Genomic DNA, 22,875 nt, shown 5'->3' with positions numbered 1-22,875 from the left:
AAATCTTTCTTTGCTCTCCTCAACCTGATGATTTTGGAGTAAGACAGTCTATTTAAAGACTGACATACAGAAATTTACCGATCTTGGAAACCACGTAATGTTTTGAGAATCAGCAAGGTTAGGCTACAAGGCTTAACTGTTTCCTGGTTTATGAAAAACATTGAAGATTAGTACATCAAAACAATGGAAAATCTGAGATGGAATAACAACAATATTCTGAAAAGCAGAGATTGCTACTCACCATAAAGATAGATGCTGAGCACAGACAGACACAACAAAAAGACTGCAATATATGGTGAGCTTTCAGCCAAAAGACCTTTTTCTAAAATGGCTGTCCGTCCTCAGTGGCCAGAGAAAGTGGTCGTGTGTGTGAAAGTGATCTTGTATGTGAATGATACATACTGTAGTAGAACTTTCAATTAGTCACAACTTTTAATCAGTCAGTCTTCCAGTAGAACTAACTGTATCACCAAAGTCAGCATGTTTAATGTAACCAACTCGATAATAAATTTAAATGGCACTACACCTAAATAACACTTTGAAATATTTATGTACACATTACACGTTTCATGTCTAACTGTATTAAAAATAGAATGAAAAATCAGGAGAAAATGGCCATGATGGGGGTAGAAGACAAAAACAGAGGGAGAGTTTACAATGGCAGAGAAAAATGTAAAGTGAAGTATAAATGTACAGTATTTCATACAAGAAAGGGTATGTGAGAGCATAAGCTGGTTAACAAATTAAAAAATTGCATACAGCCATATAAACACTTGCCAGAGCAAGTGGAGACCCCCATGGTCCTGTCAATGCAGTGGCTAGATGATAGTGAAATGACTGAGGCATGCAGATTAACAGTGGGAGGTCTGCTACAAAAACTACACCATGACGAAGTGCATCAAACAGATCAGGTAATTTATACACAGTTTGGCATAGATTTACAGCAAAATCACACAGCAAATTATTTATAAGGATGTTGGTGGTGGACCAGCTCAAGAGAGGAAAGGCTTCTTTTCTGGTCTAGATGGTGCATCTCTTTTCCTCTCTAAAATAGGGATCTAGATACGAACTGCATCCAAGGTGACTTAGTTGCTGTATATATGATGCCTCATTCCTCATTTGGAGCTGCTGCAATGGTGCGCCCTAAATGGGCATAGTGAGTTAAACCACTGGTCAGCTGTGCCTGATAAATTCAGTTGTACCACTGCAGACAGTCTTATGCACAAGCCCACAACTACCAAGTTACTATGAACTTCTAAATAACAGATTGGTCTCTGGATGTTGTGTGTGTTGTTGTTTTCAGATATATGATGAATTTAATTTCTATTTTCAGTACTGATTTGGTCTGCCAATATCACTGTTTATTTGCCTGTTTATGGCAAACTTGCATGTACTGGATTTCATGACAACCATAGTGTGACAGTACTCAACGTATGTTACAGCAACCCACTCTGATCTTTAGTGTCACACTGCACACACACTTAAATAGGCATGTTTTATGTAACCAGCTGGATAATAAATTTAAATGGAACTTCACCTAAATAATTGTTGTGACATCTAGCACAAAATGTGAATATACTGCACCGAGTCCTCCTCCCCCCTCCCCCTGTCTCTTTGTGCATCTCATCCCCCCGCCCTCCCACCCCCCCATCTTTGTCTAACCATCTCCTCTTTCTCTGCCTTTTCCACCTGCCCACTATCCCTTTATGCCTTCCAACTGCCTCCCATATCTCCCCCCTATTCACCCTCTCTCTCTCTCTCTCTCTCTCTCTCTCTCTCTCTCTCTCTCTCCATATCCTCTCCCCCTTTCTCAGTCCATCTCATGCTCCTACACGCTCTCTGTCCACTTCCTCCTCCCCCTTTTCTCTATTCACCTCATCCTCCACCCCCACTGCCCTCTCTCTGCTCAGGAGGGCCCATCCACACATTTACCCCTTGCAAGGTATGCCAATGCAACCAGCACAATACAGGTGTTGAGCAGGGCAGACTACATTTTGGGGGCTTGAAAAAACACTTTTTTGCCCCCGACATACTGCTCTGCAAATCAGATTGATACAGCAGGCCAAAATTATTCCAACGCAACACGCTTGCAGTGCAGGCCAGCCTACATGTTGGGGATTGGAAAATCATTTGTTGCTCTGAATGTGTACTCTGTGTTGCAAAGCAAGTCGATAAGGCAGGCCAATAGTATCCCAATACAACACACCTGTTGCACAGGTTAGCCTATACAGCAGGGAATTAAAAAAAAAAGAAATGTTGTATCTGTGTCTCTGCTCCTACTGGAGCTACAAGGTTATAAATGCTACCCTGCTCTGTGTGTGTGTGCAACAGTTTGTTGCGAAAGCTTGAATTTTGTGTGTATGTTTGTGTTTGTTTGTGTGTCTGTCGACCTGCCAGCACTTTCATTTGGTAAGTCATATATATATATATATATATATATATATATATATGTGTGTGTGTGTGTGTGTCTATCGACCTGCCAGTGCTTTCGTTCGGTAAGTCACATCATCTTTGTTTATATAATAGAGGGAAACATTCCACGTGGGAAAAACATATCCAAAAACAAAGATGATGTCACTCACCGAACGAAAGCGCCGGCGGGTCGATAGACACACAAACATACACACAAAATTCAAGCTTTCACTTGAAACTGATGCCTCATCAGGAAAGAGGGAAGGAGAGGGAAAGACGAAAGGATGTGGGTCCCAAGGGAGAGGGCAAGAAGTCACTCCAATCCCGGGAGCGGAAAGACCCACCTTAGGGGGAAAAAAGGACGGGCACGCACACACACACACACACACACACACACACACACACACACACACACACACACAACCCGAAATAAATATGTCTGCTTGTGTCTGTGTGTGTGTGTGTGTGTGTGTGTGTGTGTGTGTGTGCGCGCGCGCTGCTGGAAGTATCACTTTGCCATGAAGAAAAATGATCCTAATCCTACCCCTAATGATCCAACTCCCCAAGACACAATCCAAATTGAACCCTGCCTGGAACAGTTCCGTCCTCCGTTACAGCGGGACCCACCTCCTCTTCCTCAAAATCACCCTCTCCAAACCTTCCAGGAATTTCTGACTTCCAGCCTTGCCTCTCAATCCTTCTTAAAAAACCTTAATCCTACTCCCAACATCACCACTGCTGAAGCCCAGGCTATCCGTGATCTGAAGGCTGACCGGTCCATCGTCATTCTTCCGGCGGACAAGGGTTCCATGACCGTGGTACTTGATCGTCGGGAGTATGTGGCTGAGGGACTGCGTCAGCTTTCAGACAACACCACATACAAAGTTTGCCAAGGTAATCCCATTCCTGATGTCCAGGCGGAGCTTCAAGGAATCCTCAGAACCTTAGGCCCCCTACAAAACCTTTCACCTGACTCCATCAACCTCCTGACCCCACCGACACCCCGCACCCCTACCTTCTACCTTCTTCCTAAAATTCACAAACCTAATCATCCCGGACGCCCCATTGTAGCTGGTTACCAAGCCCCCACAGAACGTATCTCTGCCTACGTAGATCAACACCTTCAACCCATTACATGCAGTTTCCCATCCTTCATCAAAGACACCAACCACTTTCTCGAATGCCTGGAATCCTTACCCAATCCGTTACCCCCAGAAACCATCCTTGTAACCATTGATGCCACTTCCTTATACACAAATATCCCGCACGTCCAGGGCCTCGCTGCGATGGAGCACTTCCTTAAAGGGAACAGCCATGGGTACCAGGATGGCCCCTTCGTATGCCAACCTATTCATGGGTCGCTTAGAGGAAGCCTTCTTGGTTACCCAGGCCTGCCAGCCCCAAGTTTGGTACAGATTTATTGATGACATCTTCATGATCTGGACTCACAGTGAAGAAGAACTCCAGAATTTCCTCTCCAACCTCAACTCCTTTGGTTCCATCAGATTCACCTGGTCCTACTCCAAATCCCATGCCACTTTCCTTGATGTTGACCTCCACCTGTCCAATGGCCAGCTTCACACGTCCGTCCACATCAAACCCACCAACAAGCAACAGTACCTCCACTATGACAGCTGCCACCCATTCCACATCAAACGGTCCCTTCCCTACAGCCTAGGTCTTTGTGGCAAACGAATCTGCTCCAGTCCGGAATCCCTGAAGCATTACACCAACAACCTGACAACAGCTTTCGCATCCTGCAACTACCCTCCCGACATGGTACAGAAGCAAATAACCAGAGCCACTTCCTCATCCTCTCAAACCCAGAACCTCCCACAGAAGAACCACAAAAGTGCCCCACTCGTGACAGGATACTTTCCGGGACTGGATAAGATTCTGAATGTGGCTCTCCAGCAGGGATACGACTTCCTCAAATCCTGCCCTGAAATGAGATCCATCCTTCATGAGATCCTCCCCACTCCACCAAGAGTGTCTTTCCGCCGTCCACCTAACCTTCGTAACCTCTTAGTTCATCCCTATGAAATCCCCAAACCACCTTCCCTACCCTCTGGCTCCTACCCTTGTAACCGCCCCCGGTGTAAAACCTGTCCCATGCACCCTCCCACCACCACCTACTCCAGTCCTGTAACCCGGAAGGTGTACACGATCAAAGGCAGAGCCACGTGTGAAAGCACCCACGTGATCTACCAACTGACCTGCCTACACTGTGACGCATTCTATGTGGGAATGACCAGCAACAAACTGTCCATTCACATGAATGGACACAGGCAGACAGTGTTTGTTGGTAATGAGGATCACCCTGTGGCTAAACATGCCTTGGTGCACGGCCAGCACATCTTGGCACAGTGTTACACCGTCCGGGTTATCTGGATACTTCCCACTAACACCAACCTATCCGAACTCCGGAGATGGGAACTTGCTCTTCAACATATCCTCTCTTCCCGTTATCCACCAGGCCTCAATCTCCGCTAATTTCAAGTTTCCGCCACTCATACCTCACCTGTCATTCAACAACATCTTTGCCTCTGCACTTCTGCCTCGACTGACATCTCTGCCCAAACTTTTTGTCTTTAAATATGTCTGCTTGTGTCTGTATATGTGTGGATGGATATGTGTGTGTGTGTGCGCGCGAGTGTATACCCATCCTTTTTCCCCCCTAAGGTAAGTCTTTCCGCTCCCGGGATTGGAATGACTCCTTATCCTCTCCCTTAAAACCCACATCCTTTCGTCTTTCCCTCTCCTTCCCCTCTTTCCTGATGAGGCAACAGTTTGTTGCGAAAGCTTGAATTTTGTGTGTGTGTTTGTGTTTGTTTGTGTGTCTATCGACCTGCCAGCGCTTTCGTTCGGTAAGTCACATCATCTTTGTTTATATATAAAAACAAAGATGATGTGACTTACCAAACGAAAGTGCTGGCAGGTCGACAGACACACAAACAAACACAAACATACACACGAAATTCAAGCTTTCGCAACAAACTGTTGCTTCATCGGGAAAGAGGAAAGGAGAGGGAAAGATGAAAGGATGTGGGTTTTAAGGGAGAGGGTAAAGAGTCATTCCAATCCCTTGACCTTACATCTGAGAGATAATCTGCTGAAAATGCACAATGCACAGTATCTGATGTCTCTTCAAATGTAAGGGTCATGTTACAGCATGTGCCTGGAAATAAACTGTTTATATAATTTTAGTATTGCATGGCTCCTTCCACACCCGCCACATTTTTAAATGGATTTCCTCACTTCTCTAGCTGTCCCCCCACCCCCCCCCTCCCCGCCCCCCAACCAATAACAAACAACACACACCAAGTATGAATATACATTGATTGTCCTCTGAGTAATTGTATAGTACCCTCAATACCTACTTGAAAGCTTGTTTTTCAATCAGAAGCCGTATTTTCATCTTTGATTTGAACTCTCACTGCAGTAAGCATACAGAGATAAAGGTTCCTGCTTTACATTATGTCTAAATACCATACATGGAATTGGTATCCCTAAACAGAGACAGCAAATGTCACATTAATATTCAGTGACAAAGAGTTATAAAGAAGAAATTTCTGTCCAATTAAAAGTAATTATGTGAGGGGAAAAAACATTAAATACAAGTTACTGTGCAATGCATGGTTGAGACGCCAATAAAATGCTTTCACTGTTATCACTAATACTGTTCACGAAACAAACTGCTCCTACACTATTTTTCTGCCTACTGCTGCTCCACTTTTCAGAAGACATACAATACAGCTGTACTGTTACTCATATTCAGTAACTCACGATATGCTTTTCAGCACAGTATTTATTCATAAAGTATCACTGTAAGTGTCATTTTTATGTAAGAAAAAATACTCCAGATGATAATTCTAGTATTTAACATAATTACATTACAAAATACTACTAAGTGTGTCAGTTGCAGAAATACAAACATTTTATTCAGTCTATATCACAATACTTTAAAAATCACAGACCTGAAACAGTATATGTTCATAACATTTAAAACATACTGAAAGTTGTTAAGATGTCACTCTGACATGGCACACTTCTGTTCCCTTCTGCACAAGTGTATCACTTTACACTTTACAACCTATGTTAACAAAATTGGTTAACAATAAAATACAAAAGTTTGGGCTAATGCAAATTAAACAGACACACTGAGATAAAAAAATATTTCTCACTTCTGTTATTTCAGTGAATACTATATTTCAGTTCACTCTTTGAATGCTACTCAGTGTAACATTCAGGATAAATATGTAGTACTGAAAATCTGCAGTTACTCAAGATAACACACTTGGTATCAGATGCAGCTGTCTAAAATGTCACTAGAGTCACAGTAGTGTAACAATGGAAGACAATGTTCATGAATTTTTCCACCACACAACAATTTTTTCACATATATTAATCTTTAGTAGACGACCAACAAACAGAATACTGTTTCACCAGTCATCCTGTGGCAGTTTGTATGTCCAGTTATTGCTTCGAATTACTTCTATACCTGCACCGTAATGTGGGATAACATAATATGACCCATCAGCTGGCCCCACAGTCTGTGTTGCAATAAGTATTATATCTACTAACTGCCCAAGAAACATGAAACCTAATGTGCAGAACTTCAGGAGACCAATGGCTGGGTATCCCAAATAAAAGCGATCTGCTCCAAACATGCCCAAGAAAATGGAAAGAAGCAGGGCTGTTTCAAATGAGTAACCATTCCTAAAAGAAAAGAAACAATGACTTTACATGGAGGCTAGATAAAGAGACAAACACTAAATTTTTTAGTACAAAAACTAAAAAATAATGTTTTGAATACAGGAAAAAAAGACTGAGATTACAATTATCTTTGATAAAAGGATAATTCCTAACAGATTTGTTGATTTTCTAAAATGGTAATACTATATTTTAAAAGACAATGAAGTTTAAGTTTAGATTTAGTAAGATGAGTACTAGGTCTAACATGTGAAGTACTTTGTATCACATATACTTACACATTATCTCCAATGAGTGCAACTTCCAATGGCAAAAATTTCAGAAACAGAATGGAAATATTGAATGAGAGCAATAAGTTTAAGAATTTATGGTTCTTTTTTCTGAAGACAGAAAATATGCAGATAAATGTGAAAACTTAAGAAGCATGGAAAGAAATACATAAAACATGTATAAGTCGAGAGTGGTGCAAAAATAATGGTGGTAAAGGAATCTATTATTAATATACATGCAGTCATTTTCTGTCACTTGTTTTTTCAAGGTTGCTTTTCTTGTGGATATGAATAAATTACTAGTCTTGTAATCAATTTGTATTTTGCTTCTTCATTAAACAATTTTTGCCTAATAATTTCAAGAAAATTCAGTGTTTTCTGTTCTGTGACTGTTATGAGTGTGCATCAGTTGTAACTCTTATTGTCGACTCAAATCCATGAATCTGTTTACACTATCCTGCCACACCTGCCAGTTTAAGTGGTTATTTGCTTTGGGGTTAAGGGACGAAACAGTGAGGTCACCAGTCCCTTGATCATCTGGAGTTAGTGATGTCAGCTAGAAATTGACTGAATTACAAAAGTATGTATGAGTGGTAAAACTAAGGCTCTGAAAGTAATGTGAAACCAGAACTGAGAAATAATATAAAGAGACATAAAAGTTTATGGGTCAGGCCAGTATGTAGGTTGAAGCAGAGGAGGGGTCTCCCAGGTCTCACTGGTGGTGACAGAAACCCCACCCACATTTTACCCCCAAACATCCTGATTGAAACACAAAGACAATTACAGTACACAGAATCTCTTTTAGCTAGGAGATTCATAATAATGAAAGTGAATAGGCTAAGAACACAATTAACATTAGCTGGTCCATAAAAAAAGTTAAATGTTCTGTAGAAGTTCAAATGTTTAACATACAATCTTGGGATGTTTACGAGTATTAGAGGATATCGGTCTGGTGGAATTTCACTTACGACATAAGGCTGCTGCACATGATATTGATCATGGCTCAAAGACATGACAAATGTTTTGCTAATCTATTTTACTTTGACTTTTAGATAAATCACTTCACATAATATTTGACCATCTTTCCTTTGTTTTCAAAGCTTTGTTCAGGAAGCAAGAAATGCAATACATTTAAATATCAATCAGGATTATATTGTTACTAAGAGTATACAGATTAAGAGAAAGCCAAGAAGTTTCAATTTATGCAATGATTTGGTATTTTTTGACAATTTATTTTCATAGCAAGTAGCAGCCATTCATGAATTATTTCACTAATTATATTTTTCTTAATTATCCAGACTACTTACAATCAATTAAATATTTCTTTACAATACTCAACCTCATGCTCATCAATTCGATACCCCATTGGCCCATTTCCCATTTTTTGATTAGGTATGAAAATTCGGATAAAGTTTTTTCCATCAAATCACTAATTAAGTTTTTCTTAATTATTCTCATTACTTTCAAGTAATTAAAACTTTTTATGCAAAAGTACACCTTATGTTGGTCAATTTGATACCCTATTTGTCCATTCTCCACTCTTCATTGGACCAAGATAATTCATCAGATAAAAATCCATTGTGTAATTCTAGGGAGTCTCATTTGATCAATATAGTGAGAGAAATAATCAGATCAGTAGGTGGTTGGGGACAGGCAAGTGTCCCCCATGGCTCCACATGCAATGGGAACCATTCCTTTCACAGGTGCCTCCCTCTCCCATTCATTATAATCAAAGTGTTAAAAGGGGTGAAAAGCATCCACTATTCATCAGAGCACTACTCCTGAAACGGAAAGTAGGATGTGGTAGAAAAATGAGGCCAACCACATCTAAAAGAAATTAAAACATAGTGACTAAGGCAGCTGGCAAAGGAGGTAGGATATAGGGTCCCTTAGACTCTAGAGGGTCCCTTAGAGTCCGCATGCAGCAGGAGACAACTCAGTTAAATATTCTTCGAGACTTGTCAGATGGTGATTGCATAATTGAGCAAGAACTGATACCATCAAAACTGAAGAGGAAAGATCCCCAGTTTGGCAAGGCGACTGTCTATATGACTAGTCCAGAGGGTATCAGTCACCAGTCATACTCCACGATGATTGACTGGGTCAAACAATTTAAAAACTGAAGGTACCACTGAATCGTAAACATGGCAACAATAATCCAACTGGGCTGAACGCAGTGTGCCCAATAAATATAGAGGATAGTAGGCAACCAACAGTCAAAGAGGTGAGGGCAAGGAATCAGAAAGCATTAAGCTTTTGCATGCAGTTCATCTTTAGTTGATGAACATGGGGCAGCAATGTCAGTTTTTAATCAAAGAGGTGTTCCAAAAACCAAGACTGTGTAACAATGTCCAACACTGAGTACCTAAGTAGAGCTCTGAGTCATGATTGACCATGGTACAATGACAGAAACGCAAGACTCGTGTTTTTGCAGGAGAAAATTGGAAGCCTTGTGAAAGGGTCCAGGCAGAGACCCATCAGATCATGCCTTGGATCTGGCATTCTGCTATGGTTACAAATTGGGAGCTATATCAAATGTAAAATTTGCCGGCATAAGATGTGGCAGTGACCAGTGGTCTGACATAGGTCACTATCCCAATGATGGCTATGAGGAAGAGTAAGCTCAGAGCCTTGTGGGATGCCTTTCTCTTGGATGTATGGAAAGCAGTGTGACATACTAATGCTAACATGAACCCATCAGAGGGTTAAAAAATAATAAGTATGTACATTTGACACCTACAATCAGGGATGGTAAGTAAAATGTGATGGTGCAAGTGGTATAGTAAGCCTCATGTAGGTCACAAAGATTGCAAGAAAAATGCCTGTCAGATTGCTGTTACCAATCAAATCAGATGGCCAGTTGTAGACTATTCTTCCTGGAATTGACACGGATAAGGCGAGAAAAGACCCCATGATTTGAAAACCCAGCATAATCATCAGGCTAACATTTCTTCAAGCAGTTTGCTGAGCACATTGGTAAAAATAAACAGTTGGTACCTGTTGATGCATGTTGGGCTTTTTGCTAACTTAAGGACTGGGATGATGTTACTATCTCACCATTGCAAATGGAAAACACCTTCTAGCAAACTTGTGTTAAAGATCTTGAGTTCGTGGAGTCTGAGTAACATTCAGATGTTGGATCATCTAATTATGAATTGAATCAGAGCCTGGGGATGTGTCAAGTGATGAGTAAAGAGCCTTAAGCAATTCCCAGTCAATGAAAGGTTCTGTATACAGTTCAGCATGATGCAGGGTAAAGGACGTGGGATATCTTCAACTTGTCTTTTATACAGGGTGATTTTTTCCACCGGTTACAATCTCTAGTGATTGATCGATGAGACGATATGGAACAAAAAAAGGTCTAATGAACTGGAAATGCAAGGTTTCCCTGCTAGCAACCACTTATTCAATCCTACTTTGTAACAGAGACTGCAGTCTAATATGCACTGTACCATGCAGACACAGTTACAGTATGCATGGTTTCCCACTAGAGGGTGGTACTGTTCCTCATACGTCATGCCCTAGCACACCCACCTGCTATAGTAACTGATAACATTGTGCCCTATTTACTTCTCTAGCTGACTCACCTTGTAATGGATGTGATACAGCACTGTACACAATGTTTACTTACGGAAAGGCAAATTGCAATGGGTGGTGGGCAGCAAGGTTGTACCAGGAGACCTATCCCCACTGACGGCAATCACAGAATTCAATGTTTGTAACAGAGTTTTGCTGTTTGTCTGAGACAAGGTTATTTCAGAAAACAGGATATCATAAAGAACATACCCAAAATGTTGGGACACCACATCTGGAAGAAAGTATGATTAACACTGTGGAAGGTGACTGCCATGTCAGTACCATACAGATGGCTCACCAATATAGAATAAGCCAGACGACCGTGTGGAATATTCTTCATGATGATTGTCACTACCGTTATCACTTACAGAATGTGCAAGATTTACTAGTGACAGACTTTCCACACCGGGAGTGTTTTCTTTACCAGGAAACCACGATTCCAGGATTTGTGTCATCCATCCTATTCGCAGATGAGCTCTCACTCACCGGAGTGGCATCTTCAACTTTCATAACAGTCATCTGTGGGATAGTATGCAGAACCCCTGTGGTATGGTGACAGCAAATCATCAGCATCGGTGCAGCTGGAAAGTGCGGGCCAGGACAATAGGTAACTGTAGTTTGGTACCAGTCTTCCATCCACACCACCTAACAGGTCAGAACTATTGGTGTTTCTTGCAGGTGACTTTGCCTCGCGTGTTGGAAGAAATGCCATTGATGATTCAAAGGGTTATGTGGCTGCTACATGATGGTGCTCTAGCCCACTTCGCCATTAACGTCCGGACACATCTCAATTGTGACTTCCTTGGATGAGGGAGTCCAGTTGCACGGCCTGCTTGTTCATCGGATCTCAACCTGTGAGACTTCTGGTTATGGGGCCATTTCAAAAGTATCACGTATGCACAGCCCATTCCAGATGTGGAGACACTGGAGCAGCGTATTCATGGTGCCTTTGACACTGTTCGGATGCAGCCAAACCAAAGTGAACGTGTGAGACAGAACATGGTACAGCGCATACGTGCATGTGCTGAGGCTCATGGAGACCATTTTCAGCACATACTGTGACTGTGGCTGCATGGTACAGTGCATATTAGACTGCAGTCTCTGTAACAATGTAAGACTGAATAAATGGTCTCTAGCATGGAAACTATGTATTTTGGGATGTAAGTTAATTAGATTTTTTTTTGTTGTTGCGTATCCTCTCATCAATCAATCCCTAGAATTTGAATTTGTACACGGTGGAAAAAAAAAATCACCCTGTGCATGAGAAACGTGTCTGAGTAAGAGGAGGACGCCGATGTAGTCACAAAGTGAGCTGCAAGAACTGGTGCACTAGTTGATATACCACCCCAAAGGAGGAGATTCAGAACATTTATTGATGTTTGATGGCCCAGCAGAATATGGAGCATGGCCCAGACCTGGGATGATGAGGTATAAGTTCTCAAGGAGGAGATGTAGAGCTCCCAGCATTAATTAGATAGTAAGCCTTAGCACAGAGCTGCTTAAAAGTGATGAGGGTAGTAGGTGAAGGAACTCACTTGAGATGTTGCAGGGCCTTTCAACAATTCTGACTAGCAGTTGTAAGCTATTTGGTCCACCATTGCATCAGCTAGTGGCATAGGGAGCCCATAGAAAACAGCAAAGTAGTTCCAGCAATGCAGGTGACTGAGCCAGGGAAGTCTCCCAAAATCTCGTCGATGCAATCTGACGGAGAGCAGGCTACAGCCAGACAGCTGACAGTTGGCTCTTTGGAGAACCCTACACGGTAAGTAGTGTATCGGGCAGTGACAATGAAATGACAGGATCACTGGAAAGAGGTCACTATCACGAAGATGATCATGCAGTGATCATTGTAGTGAAGCAATGAGACTGGGGAAAGAGATCATAAGATCACAAAGGTCATAGTCAGAAATAAACTGATCAGTCCGAAGAACAGAACCAGATGAAGTGGTACTTCACCACGATGGGTGGGGCACATTTAAATTTCCAAGTATGCGAGAAGGGGGGCAGAGTTATTGAGTTGAAGTCATCATCTAGAGGTAAGTAAGTACCCTACCTGAAGGTCAACAAACATTACAAATAGTTATCAAAGCAGTTTTTTGTGCCTGCACTCCTATCACTTTCAAAATGTACACAGGGAAGCCCACTTACAGACGAGATCTATGCAAACCAATGTAAAGATCTCTGCAGATGCCTTGTCGGAGCCTGTAAAATAGAATGCATGGTAACCTTGAAGAGTTGCAGATCAATTGGATCACCACATCTTGGTGTCCTGGTTAGGTTTGAATGTGCCAGGAGGACAAGTCACACTCCAGGATCATTGTCTGTTGCAAAGGGGGATGGAACAATGTCCCAAACAGCAGTTTGGATCCCACAGCATACCAGAATCTGGCACCTCCAAGGTCGCTAGAGTAGCCTTCTCTCGAGATTTTTCATTTTTGGGCTTATTCACTGGGGGTGTAAGAACAGAAGAAGAGTGGACATCCCTGGGACCACCAGCCCATAATTCCTTCAGCCATTGGCTGATGTTAGATTGCTGACCTGTGGAATACTGGGGAAAGGTTTCCTGATAGGGAGCCATGTGACTGGTAGATGCCAGAGATGGCTGCTGTTTCTCTGGGTGGGTGTGGGGAATGATTCCTGGAGACGGTGCCAAAGAAACCACAAAAGGAGGGGAGGGGGGGGCTAATCACCCACATGGTCAAGTTTGTGTGACTACCACAGGTCAGCATCAAGGGACTAAATACACCACATACTGCTGACGACCTGGCCACTGTAATGGAGAAGATTGATATCACTGAGACAGGATACAAACAATAATATTTTTTTCTGAGCTTCAAAATAAGAGAGCCAATCTGTGATCCTCCGTTACTGGATTTTGCACTTTTTAATTAGGGTAGCACACTTGGAGGATTGGGGAGGGTGTTCATTCTTGCAATTGACACAGAAAGGTGGAAGTGCACATGGTAGATTTTCATGAAATGGTTGTCCACAGTCTACAGAAATTGGGTCATATGTACACCAGGGAAATATATGCCCACTATGGTGGCATTTAAAGTACATAAGGAGTGGAAAATGTGGCTTCACATCTCTGAGGTAAGCCATGGTTTTGGTCTTCTCTGGAAATGAATTCCTCTCAAAAGGAAGGATGAATGCACTGGTGTCAGCCTTTATGTCTGACACAGCTTGACGCACATAGCATACGAAGTGGATCCCTCACCTCTCTGAAAGTTTATGTACATCTCCATCTGTTTGCAGCACTGGGTCCCAGTGAAAAACTACTCCCTGTACCATGTTTGGAGTCTTATAAGTTATTATAGGTTGTTTACAAAAGATTAGCACCTAGGATTGAGTAGAACTTGCCATCCTAATGAAGATGGAGACAGGCACTTTGTAATATAGTAAGGGAACAGAATTCACCAATATTCTCTATAAAGAACATTGGCTTAGCACAGGAAAGAAGCCTCCATCTGTTCTGGTACAACTTAGAAACTGAGGTGAGTTTGTGTCTGCAAGTCAATTGATCTTGTTTTCCTTGCAGTGTATGGCCAAGGAGGGAAAGTTCGTAGGGTCATAATGATCTTTACTGGATTACAGTCTGTTAACTTTTGTCATTTCATGATGTCAAATAGCCACAATGATATTGCCTACTCTGTGTGAGAGCTCTCTCCACATGCACAATCCAACCAGAGCTAAGGCCACCTGGCACAACAGCCATTGCCCAGAGTCCTGGAGCCCCCAAATGGGCAAGCATCATCTCCTTAGCAGGTGTGGTTACGTGATAGCTCAGGCATCAAAAAGTGAGATCCCTGCAGGATCAGGGGGTTACCACTGTAGGTTTACCTCCCAACCCTTTACGTGGACTGGCTACAATGGTAGGTATTGGGCTTTTCCTTGCATAGCCTGCACATTCTGTAAAAGAATTCTGAAGAGACTGAAATCAAACACAGCTGTGGGGACAGAACATAAATCAAACAAAAGACGTGGTGTAAAATAAAGAGAACAAATTGGGAAAATTCATAACTGACATCCTGTAAGTGAGTTAGATTGTCAGCAGACAATGTGTCCTAGAGAATAAGTCTGAAAAAAGATACAGATTGGAGCAAAGGAAAGGAAGAACTACTGTAATGGCTTGGGGCCCCATGATCTCCATGCATGACTCACAAAACAGTTCTGAGTCCCCAGGATGGGACGTGGGCACAGTTTAAATATGTGGAAGTTTGAGATTCATGGATTTGGCCCAGAATTCATCAATGCATAAAATGCAGGACTTTATACTAACAAAATAAACCCAATATCATAAGTTACATTTGTTCACTCCTGTACAACTATGGCACATGATTATGAAAGTTTAAGTGTTTCAGCCAAAACCGGCTGTGCCACCCTTTCTCAATACATACCTATGTGAGTCATTCAGTCTCTTTCGTACTTGGTTCAGTAAAAACTTTTAATAAGGGCGAGAGGAAAGTTTTGGCTCTTCTAATATTTTTTCACATTGCAATGTACATGTTTCAAAGCTATTTTAACTTCAATTAATGTGGTGAATGTACCATTGTCCTTAAAAAAACAAAAATAACTTGGGTGGGATTGAATACCCACATCAATAATGTAGGGTGTTTATTATATTACTTCACAACAGCTTCCATTTTTAAAAATCACTTATTTGAGTGGAGTGTTTCCAAAAAGTGCTGAAATATGGCTCTGAGCACTATGGGACTAACATCTTAGGTCATCAGTCCCCTAGAACTTAGAACTAGTTAAACCTAACTAACCTAAGGACATCACACACATCCATGCCCGAGGCAGGATTCGAACCTGCGACCGTAGCAGTCGCACGGTGTGCTGAAATATCCCATGATAATACAGTTATTCAAAAGGGGTTAACGTGACACTTTTTTGCCACTTCTCAAAAAAGGGCAACGAAACATATTAAAAAATTCTTTACAATGCTTTACAACTGTTAAAAACCAGTTCGACTTCAAACAAAGAAAACACACTATAAATCCAGCAAGTTTATTCAGAAGATATGCTCCACACTGGATAAGCACAAAAAGGTCACAGAAATACTCAAAGATAGAATTCGATTCAGTGAATCACTCCTTACTTATCCAGAAATTATAGGTGCATGGGATCAGATATACTGCTTTACAGTGGTTCTTCTCAGACTTAACACATAGGAATCATAAGAATCAAAGAGTAATTGTAACATCAAATTCAAGCAGTTACTTCTTTCATTGGAAAATAGATTCCCAAAGAGTTCCAGAGGGTACAATATTGGACCCCTATCTGTTCCTAGTCCTGTAAATGACGTACCATTTATTAATTACGTCAATTTAATCTTATTTGCAGACAATGCACCATTTATAATTGAAAGTCAGATACCCGAAGAATTCCAGAAAATGTCAGATGGAGGAGGGAGGGGGGGGGGGGGGGAAGAGAGAGAGAGAACTAAAACATGGTTCCATCACAATGGACTAACGCTGCTGTCACTAAAACCCAGATGATGCACAGTGGAATTGGATTGTTAGAGAGAGACACACACATAGACCTACTTAACAAATAAATGGAATATGTTAGCTATCACTACATGTATTTTGTTAGATACCACAAATGTGGACAACAGAGAGATAGTCTATTACTGTGAAATGGTTATTTGTCATGGCATAATCTTCTGGGAGAATTAAGTTGTCCAGAGTTACAAATTTAAAACAAGACCTAACTATTCATATCCTGTACATTTACGAAATCTTGATTTCCTTATACAGAAAACATCATAGGCTTACACTTGAAAGTTTCTGTTTCCATCACAATTACAGCCTTTGCCATAGTTGTGAACCTCCTACATACCATTTAAAATTCTACACTTAAACCCCAGAATATATGGGGTTAAAAACGTATGATAAACTGAAAGGCACCGATTTATTCAAACGGAGCTTGGTTCATCTAATAAATTGCTCTTTACTCTTCTAATGGATGGTGGTGGTGGTTAGTGTTTAACGTCCCGTCGACAACGAGGTCATTAGAGACGGAGCGCAAGCTCGGGTTAGGGAAGGATTGGGAAGGAAATCGGCCGTGCCCTTTCAAAGGAACCATCCCGGCATTTGCCTGAAAAGATTTAGGGAAATCACGGAAAACCTAAATCAGGATGGCCGGAGACGGGATTGAACCGTCGTCCTCCCGAATGCGATACTCTTCTAATGGAAAAATTTTGTTATTTTACTGTTTCAAACTGTGAAACTATGATCCATGAATTCTTCAACAGAAGAGAGCAATATTCTTACCAAACCTACCTCGTTGTTTGATATATTCATGCCTTTTAGTTTATTGTAAATTAGTTAAGTACCCAGCATTGTACAGGTATGAATTTATTCCAGTCTTCAATTAGTTCATCTCCTGCTTCCCTCTCTCTCTATCCATCTCCTCCTCCTCCTCCACCCTCTGACAATCTCCTAGCCCCTCTCTCTGTTCACCTCTAACACCTCTCACTCTCTGTCCTTCTGTTCCGGTCCCTCTCTCTGTCTGTCTGCTCCTCCCTCTGTGCATCTCCTGCTCCCCCTCACTCTGTCCATCACCTGTTCCCCCCCTCCTGCCCCTCCCCCTCTGTCTACCTCCTTTACCCTTTCTCTGTCCACTTCCTCCTTCGCATCTCTCTGTCCATCTTCTTTCCTCCCCTCCCCCTCTCTCTTTGCAAATTTCTTTCCCTGTATCTGTTCAGCTCCTCCTCTTTCCTTTCTCTGTCCATCTGCTCCTTTCCCCTCTATCTCCACCTCATCCTCTCTAAGACCATTGCCGCCTCCTCCTCTTCTCTCTGTCCATCTTCTCCTCCCTTCTCTCTCTGTCCATCTCCTCCTCCCTGCTCTGTCCATCCACCTACCACTCTTTCCCCTCTGTCTATCTTCTTCTCTTCCCATTCTCTGTCCATTCCTCACCCCCATCTTTGTCAATCTCCTTCTCCTCTCCCTCCCCCCTTTCTCATTACACACTCCACTCCAATAGAGGGTTACTGGTTAGTTAGTTCTTTCCAGATAGTTTGGCTGAAATCGATCCAAAGGTTTAGGAGGAACTTTTTACTGATGGCTTTGCCTGGGCACAGGTGTCACACATATTTAATATGTTTCACACATATTTGTGTAGGTCTTTCACTTGTATCTCCAGCAAATTTTGCTTTCACACAACTCAATGTTTACGATGTAGCTCCTGAACTGTGTGACGCACAATGATTTAATTTTGAAGGCACATGCAATAGTATACATGAATACTGTCTGTGAACTGTACTGCGAATATAATTTGTAGTAAAGAGTAATAAATTCAAACATCATGCATAAGGCAGCAGTTTTTCAAGCATTCCAACATTTATGACATCATATCTCATGAACTGTGTGTCATATAATGGTATATGTGAACACTGTTTGTAAAATGTGTTGTGAATACAGCTAGTAGTAAAGAAATAATATCTTAAAACGTCATGCTGGTACAACAGTTTTACTGTATGAATAGTGAAAACGAAGTAATCAATAAACTACTTTCCTTTCATATTTATGTGGAGGTGCCAGTGAGAAAAACTCTTGAAGATTTTAAGTTGTGTGTAAAGTTGATTGCAAGTCACTAAATATTCTCTTTCTCAAGTGCTGGATGAAAATAGTGTGGCTACTTGAATACAATGAGCTATGCTCCTTTCTCACCCCCACCTTCATCCCTTTGAGATAGTAAGAACCACCTATCCCCCCCCCCCCACCCCATCAGTTCATTGTTTGAATCAATCCAGTGGTTTAGGAGGAGATATGGAAGATACATACAAACACTTTTATAATATGGATAGATTTTTAGCCTCACATACTCTGGTGTTGGGGAACAGAATTTTAAATTGTATATATGAATACAAGTCCAGTGTGCCAACAACTCCCCACCTCACTAGGCTCACCAAAGAAAGATTCCATTTAAGATAAGTTATTGATCCCAGTCCTCTGTAACAATGTCGGATAGCAGAGAAATTTAAGGAACCACATAGAACTTTAAACAAACAATCTGAATTATTTACAGAGAGGCCTTTCCTCAATTACAAATAAGGGATTTACTGATGTGTAGCTTAGTTATATCACATAGTACCTAAACCTACACACGAATGGCAGCACAAGTTGCTAATGATGATACATCTAAATGTCATGGGGAAACCTGAATAAGGGGAGCACGGAAACCTCACATTAAAGTGATTTCAATAAACTATATTACGATAATGATGGAATTGGAAAGGATAAAGGTGTGACCCAAATGTCTTGAGGGAAGTTTAATTATTACTTTCAGTTGTCATCCATGACAACATGCTGCAATATACTTACGTCCACTTGCACGGAATTTCTTTGAAAAAAGTTGAATTCTTTGTGTCTCGGCAGACGATACCTGGCGCTGCTCTGCACATTACTGCGATGAAAAAATTTGATTAGAGCATATACATACAGCATCTGAAACAAAAACAATCTTAAAGGATTTTTTAAATAAATTTAAAGCAATACATACCTTTTGCTCTGTTTGTTTCACGCATACAACCACGAGGTTGCTGAGTTTTTATGTCGATATAATCGTAGCTTGGATCAGGACACAAATACTGGCCCATCCGAAGCTTAGTACAATCCACATCAGTAATCTCATGACTACGACAAGTAATGGACACAGCTAGAATAATCAATAAGACTCTAATCATTTCCCGCACGTTGCAGTTTTCTGAAACTCATGTAAACATTCTGCAGACAACTGCATCTGCCACTACTAAGCGGATATCATAAACAAATCTTGTTGACAACAGTTTACGATCAGCTGTTCTTATGGGTCGACGTTCCATTTTAAAAAAACACGCTCAGAATCGAACAGGTACGGCATCAAGAAGGGAACAGATTAATTTAACATTAGTTAGTATTCACTTATAAAAGACAGACTTCATGTTCTATCCCGAAAATGGAGTGAACTGTGACGTTTCTTGCCAACTTTTTTCTTTCTTATGTTGGTATACCGAACTTGGTCCTGAGATCTCTGAGCTCCCTGTTTAATACGCTACGTCGCTACGCTTTTAGGTTTAGCGGAATGTTGTACGCATCCTGACACGTGACTACAGGTGTTGAGTTATTTTAATTTATTCATCGAGCAGTAAATTAAGCTGCAAATCCTTCGTATGTATTCACATTTCACAAGAACCGAATGAATAAAGTCGTCGTAGAAGGTGTTTGTTAGGGTATCTTTGGCTGTCAAAGTATTGTGCATCAATTGAAAGTGGAGTGGTGTTTTGAGATATAATGTTATTGTGATTGAACTGCATCAAGCTACAGAAACCAATTACGTAAACAAATTCATACCATCTGCTATGAATTCTCCAGTGCCGATTACCTTGATAGGTAAACATTTTTCGGGTATAAGCCTTATAGTGAGTTGCATGCTGCATGACATGTTTTGGGGTTGTAAACCTCTGCAGTGTGTCGGAAGAAACCCTGGACAAAACCATGGAACATACATAGAAGTACCTTTTTATTTTTTTCGCCTCGCAAATTGAGAACCGTCAGCAACATCCCGAAGTTCACCTGTATGAAAGCAATACACTATGTCGCTGTGTTGGCGTGTGTTTTCGTAGGTTTCCCATATAGAAGTACTTCAAGGCGCGTATCTACAGGAAGAATTAAACTTGTCCTATGACACTTATGTCAGTATTAGATTTTTATTTAGCCCTAGATACAGATAGGGACAGCGTAGTAAGCCAATGTTGTGAACACGTTTAGGCTTATATTATTCCAAGTCATTTTCTTATTCTTAGTTCAATAAAAGTCGGAAACAGTGCTTTGTAACATGAGCTGTTTGAAACGAAAATTAATAGCGATTAATTTCAGTACAGCGAAAAACCAGCCTTAAGTTGCAAATCTCACTTTTTGAAATTTGCACATTTGGACTGGTTTTTCGATGTACTAATTAACAGAAGTTGCTGACCCACGGCTATTCCAGCATGCTGGAAGTTCATAACTGGATTTTTTGACGTAATGGTTGTTAACAAGTGTTCAGTTGCCCTTAACTTGGGTAAAGTTAGTATTAGACCTCTCCCCCTACCTTTTAAATCTTGGTTCTCGTGACGGACTGATATTATTTTGGAAGGCAGCAATTGTGGATTTCAATGAGCATTTGGGATGGAGAAGCCCATTGTATATTTAATCATACATCATCATTTTGTACTTTGAAATAAAGAAGGTTGCATCAAATGTTTTGTTGTATGTAAGTTCTCCCTCTCACTGTAATCAGTGGAGGAGACTTTAATCATCCAACAATAACTGGGATAATTATAGTTTTGTTAGTGATAAGTATGAAAAGACACACTGTGAATCATTACTTGTGACAAGACACCCTGTAAAACATTACTACATGCCTTCACTGAAAACTACCAAGAACAGATGGTTTGAAACCCCACTCATGATGGAAATGTTTTAGATCTAATGGCAAATGTTTTAGATCTAATGGCAACAGACAGACCTGTCACCTTTGAGGATGTCCTCTGCGATACTGGTATATTAGTGACGATCAGGCAATTGTAGCAACAATTATCAAAGTACAAATGTCATCTACAATGAGTAGAAAGACTTCTGTGTTCATTAAACTAGATAAAGAAGCAGTGGAATTGTGTCTCAGTGAGTAATGTGGAACTTTTAGCTCAGGGCAGGAGCATTTAAAGGAATTGTGGCTCAATTTTTAAACAATAGTTCACCATGCATGGACAGATGTATACTCAATAAAAGAGTCACTATATAAAAACTACAGAAACAGAGACTACTGCATAACAGGTGAAGAACAAAGGTGAGGGCTGTAGACAGACAGATGCAAATGGAAAAAAATGTTTGTGTCAAGAGAGCAATTCACAGAACCCAAAGGTATTCTTGTCATTGTAAGGGCTGTTATTGGCACTGAAGTTAGTGTCCAGTTCCTAGCGAATAGGACAGGAACGGAAGCAAAGTTAAAGCTTAAAGGTTTATCTCAGTTTTCAAATATTCTTTTACACACAAAACACAACAGAATTGCACCATTTTAATCCTTGTACCACTGAAAAGATGAGTGAAATAGGTATTAGTGTCAGTGGTGTTGAGAAACAGCTGAAATCATTAAAACTGAACAAAGCTACAGGCTCTGATGGAATCCCCATCATATTATATAGCGACTTTGTGAGTGACTTACCTCCTGTTTCAACTATAATCAACTGTAGATCGCTTGAAGAAAAAACTGTGCCAGTCGAAAGAAAGTGTAGGTCACACTTGTCTATAAGAGAGGTAGCAGAAGTGATTCATAAAACTGCTGTGCAATATCCTTGATATCCATTTGATGTAAAATCTTAGACCATCATATGAGCTCAAACATAATAAGCTGTCTTGAATAGAATGACTTCCTCCATGCCAACAAGCATGGATTCTGAAAACTAGTCATGTGAAACCTAACTCACACCTCACTCACATGATTTACTGAAAGTCATGGATCAAGGCAGTCATGTGGTTTCAGTATTTCTTGATTTCCATGAAGCATTTGACTTGGTACCAAATCTACACTTACTATCGAAAGTATGATCGTATGCATGTGTCAAATGAAATTTGTCTGTGGATCGAGGATTTTTTGGTAGGGAGGATGCAACAAGTTATCTTCCATAGAGTGCCCAACAGATGTAGAAGCAACTTTTGGTGTGCCTTTGGAAAGTGTATTCGGATCCTTGCTGTTCATGTTTTTTGTTAATGAGTTGCGGAAAATATTATTAATAATGTGAAATTTTTTACAGTTAATGCAGTTACCTGTGATAAATTACTATCTGAAAACAGTTGCAGAATATTTAGTCAGATCATGATAAGATTTCACAGTGCTGCAGAGATTAACAACTTGCTTTAAATTTTCTGAAATGTAA

General features: G+C 40.9%; 2 protein-coding genes across 4 annotated transcripts in view; one reads left to right on the top strand and one right to left on the bottom strand.

Annotated features, from left to right (window-relative positions):
• Positions 1-6,327: 6,327 nt before the first annotated feature.
• LOC126260851 (TM2 domain-containing protein CG10795) lies at positions 6,328-19,984 on the bottom strand. The gene is made up of 3 exons (XM_049958263.1): positions 19,482-19,984; positions 19,304-19,385; positions 6,328-7,131 (listed from the first exon to the last, which is right to left on the bottom strand). The coding sequence occupies exons 1-3, from the start codon at positions 19,663-19,665 to the stop codon at positions 6,855-6,857; spliced, it is 543 nt and encodes a 180-aa protein (XP_049814220.1). The 5' UTR covers positions 19,666-19,984; the 3' UTR covers positions 6,328-6,854.
• LOC126260850 (patj homolog) overlaps positions 19,985-22,875 on the top strand; it is a 470,272-nt gene continuing 467,381 nt past the window's right edge. For 2 of the 3 annotated variants that reach the window (XM_049958262.1, XM_049958260.1), the window contains exon 1: positions 19,996-20,350. The gene's annotated coding sequence lies outside the window, so the exon portion shown is untranslated. Of the gene's footprint in view, positions 20,351-22,875 lie in introns of all 3 variants that reach the window. The other variant, XM_049958261.1, reaches the window with a different exon arrangement.

The sequence above is a fragment of the Schistocerca nitens genome, chromosome 5 (assembly GCF_023898315.1).
Source record: "Schistocerca nitens isolate TAMUIC-IGC-003100 chromosome 5, iqSchNite1.1, whole genome shotgun sequence".
NCBI classification, from domain to species: domain Eukaryota; kingdom Metazoa; phylum Arthropoda; class Insecta; order Orthoptera; family Acrididae; genus Schistocerca; species Schistocerca nitens.
The sequence above is the reverse complement of the archived record's forward strand: the minus strand, read 5'-3'. Positions and strand labels throughout refer to the sequence as shown.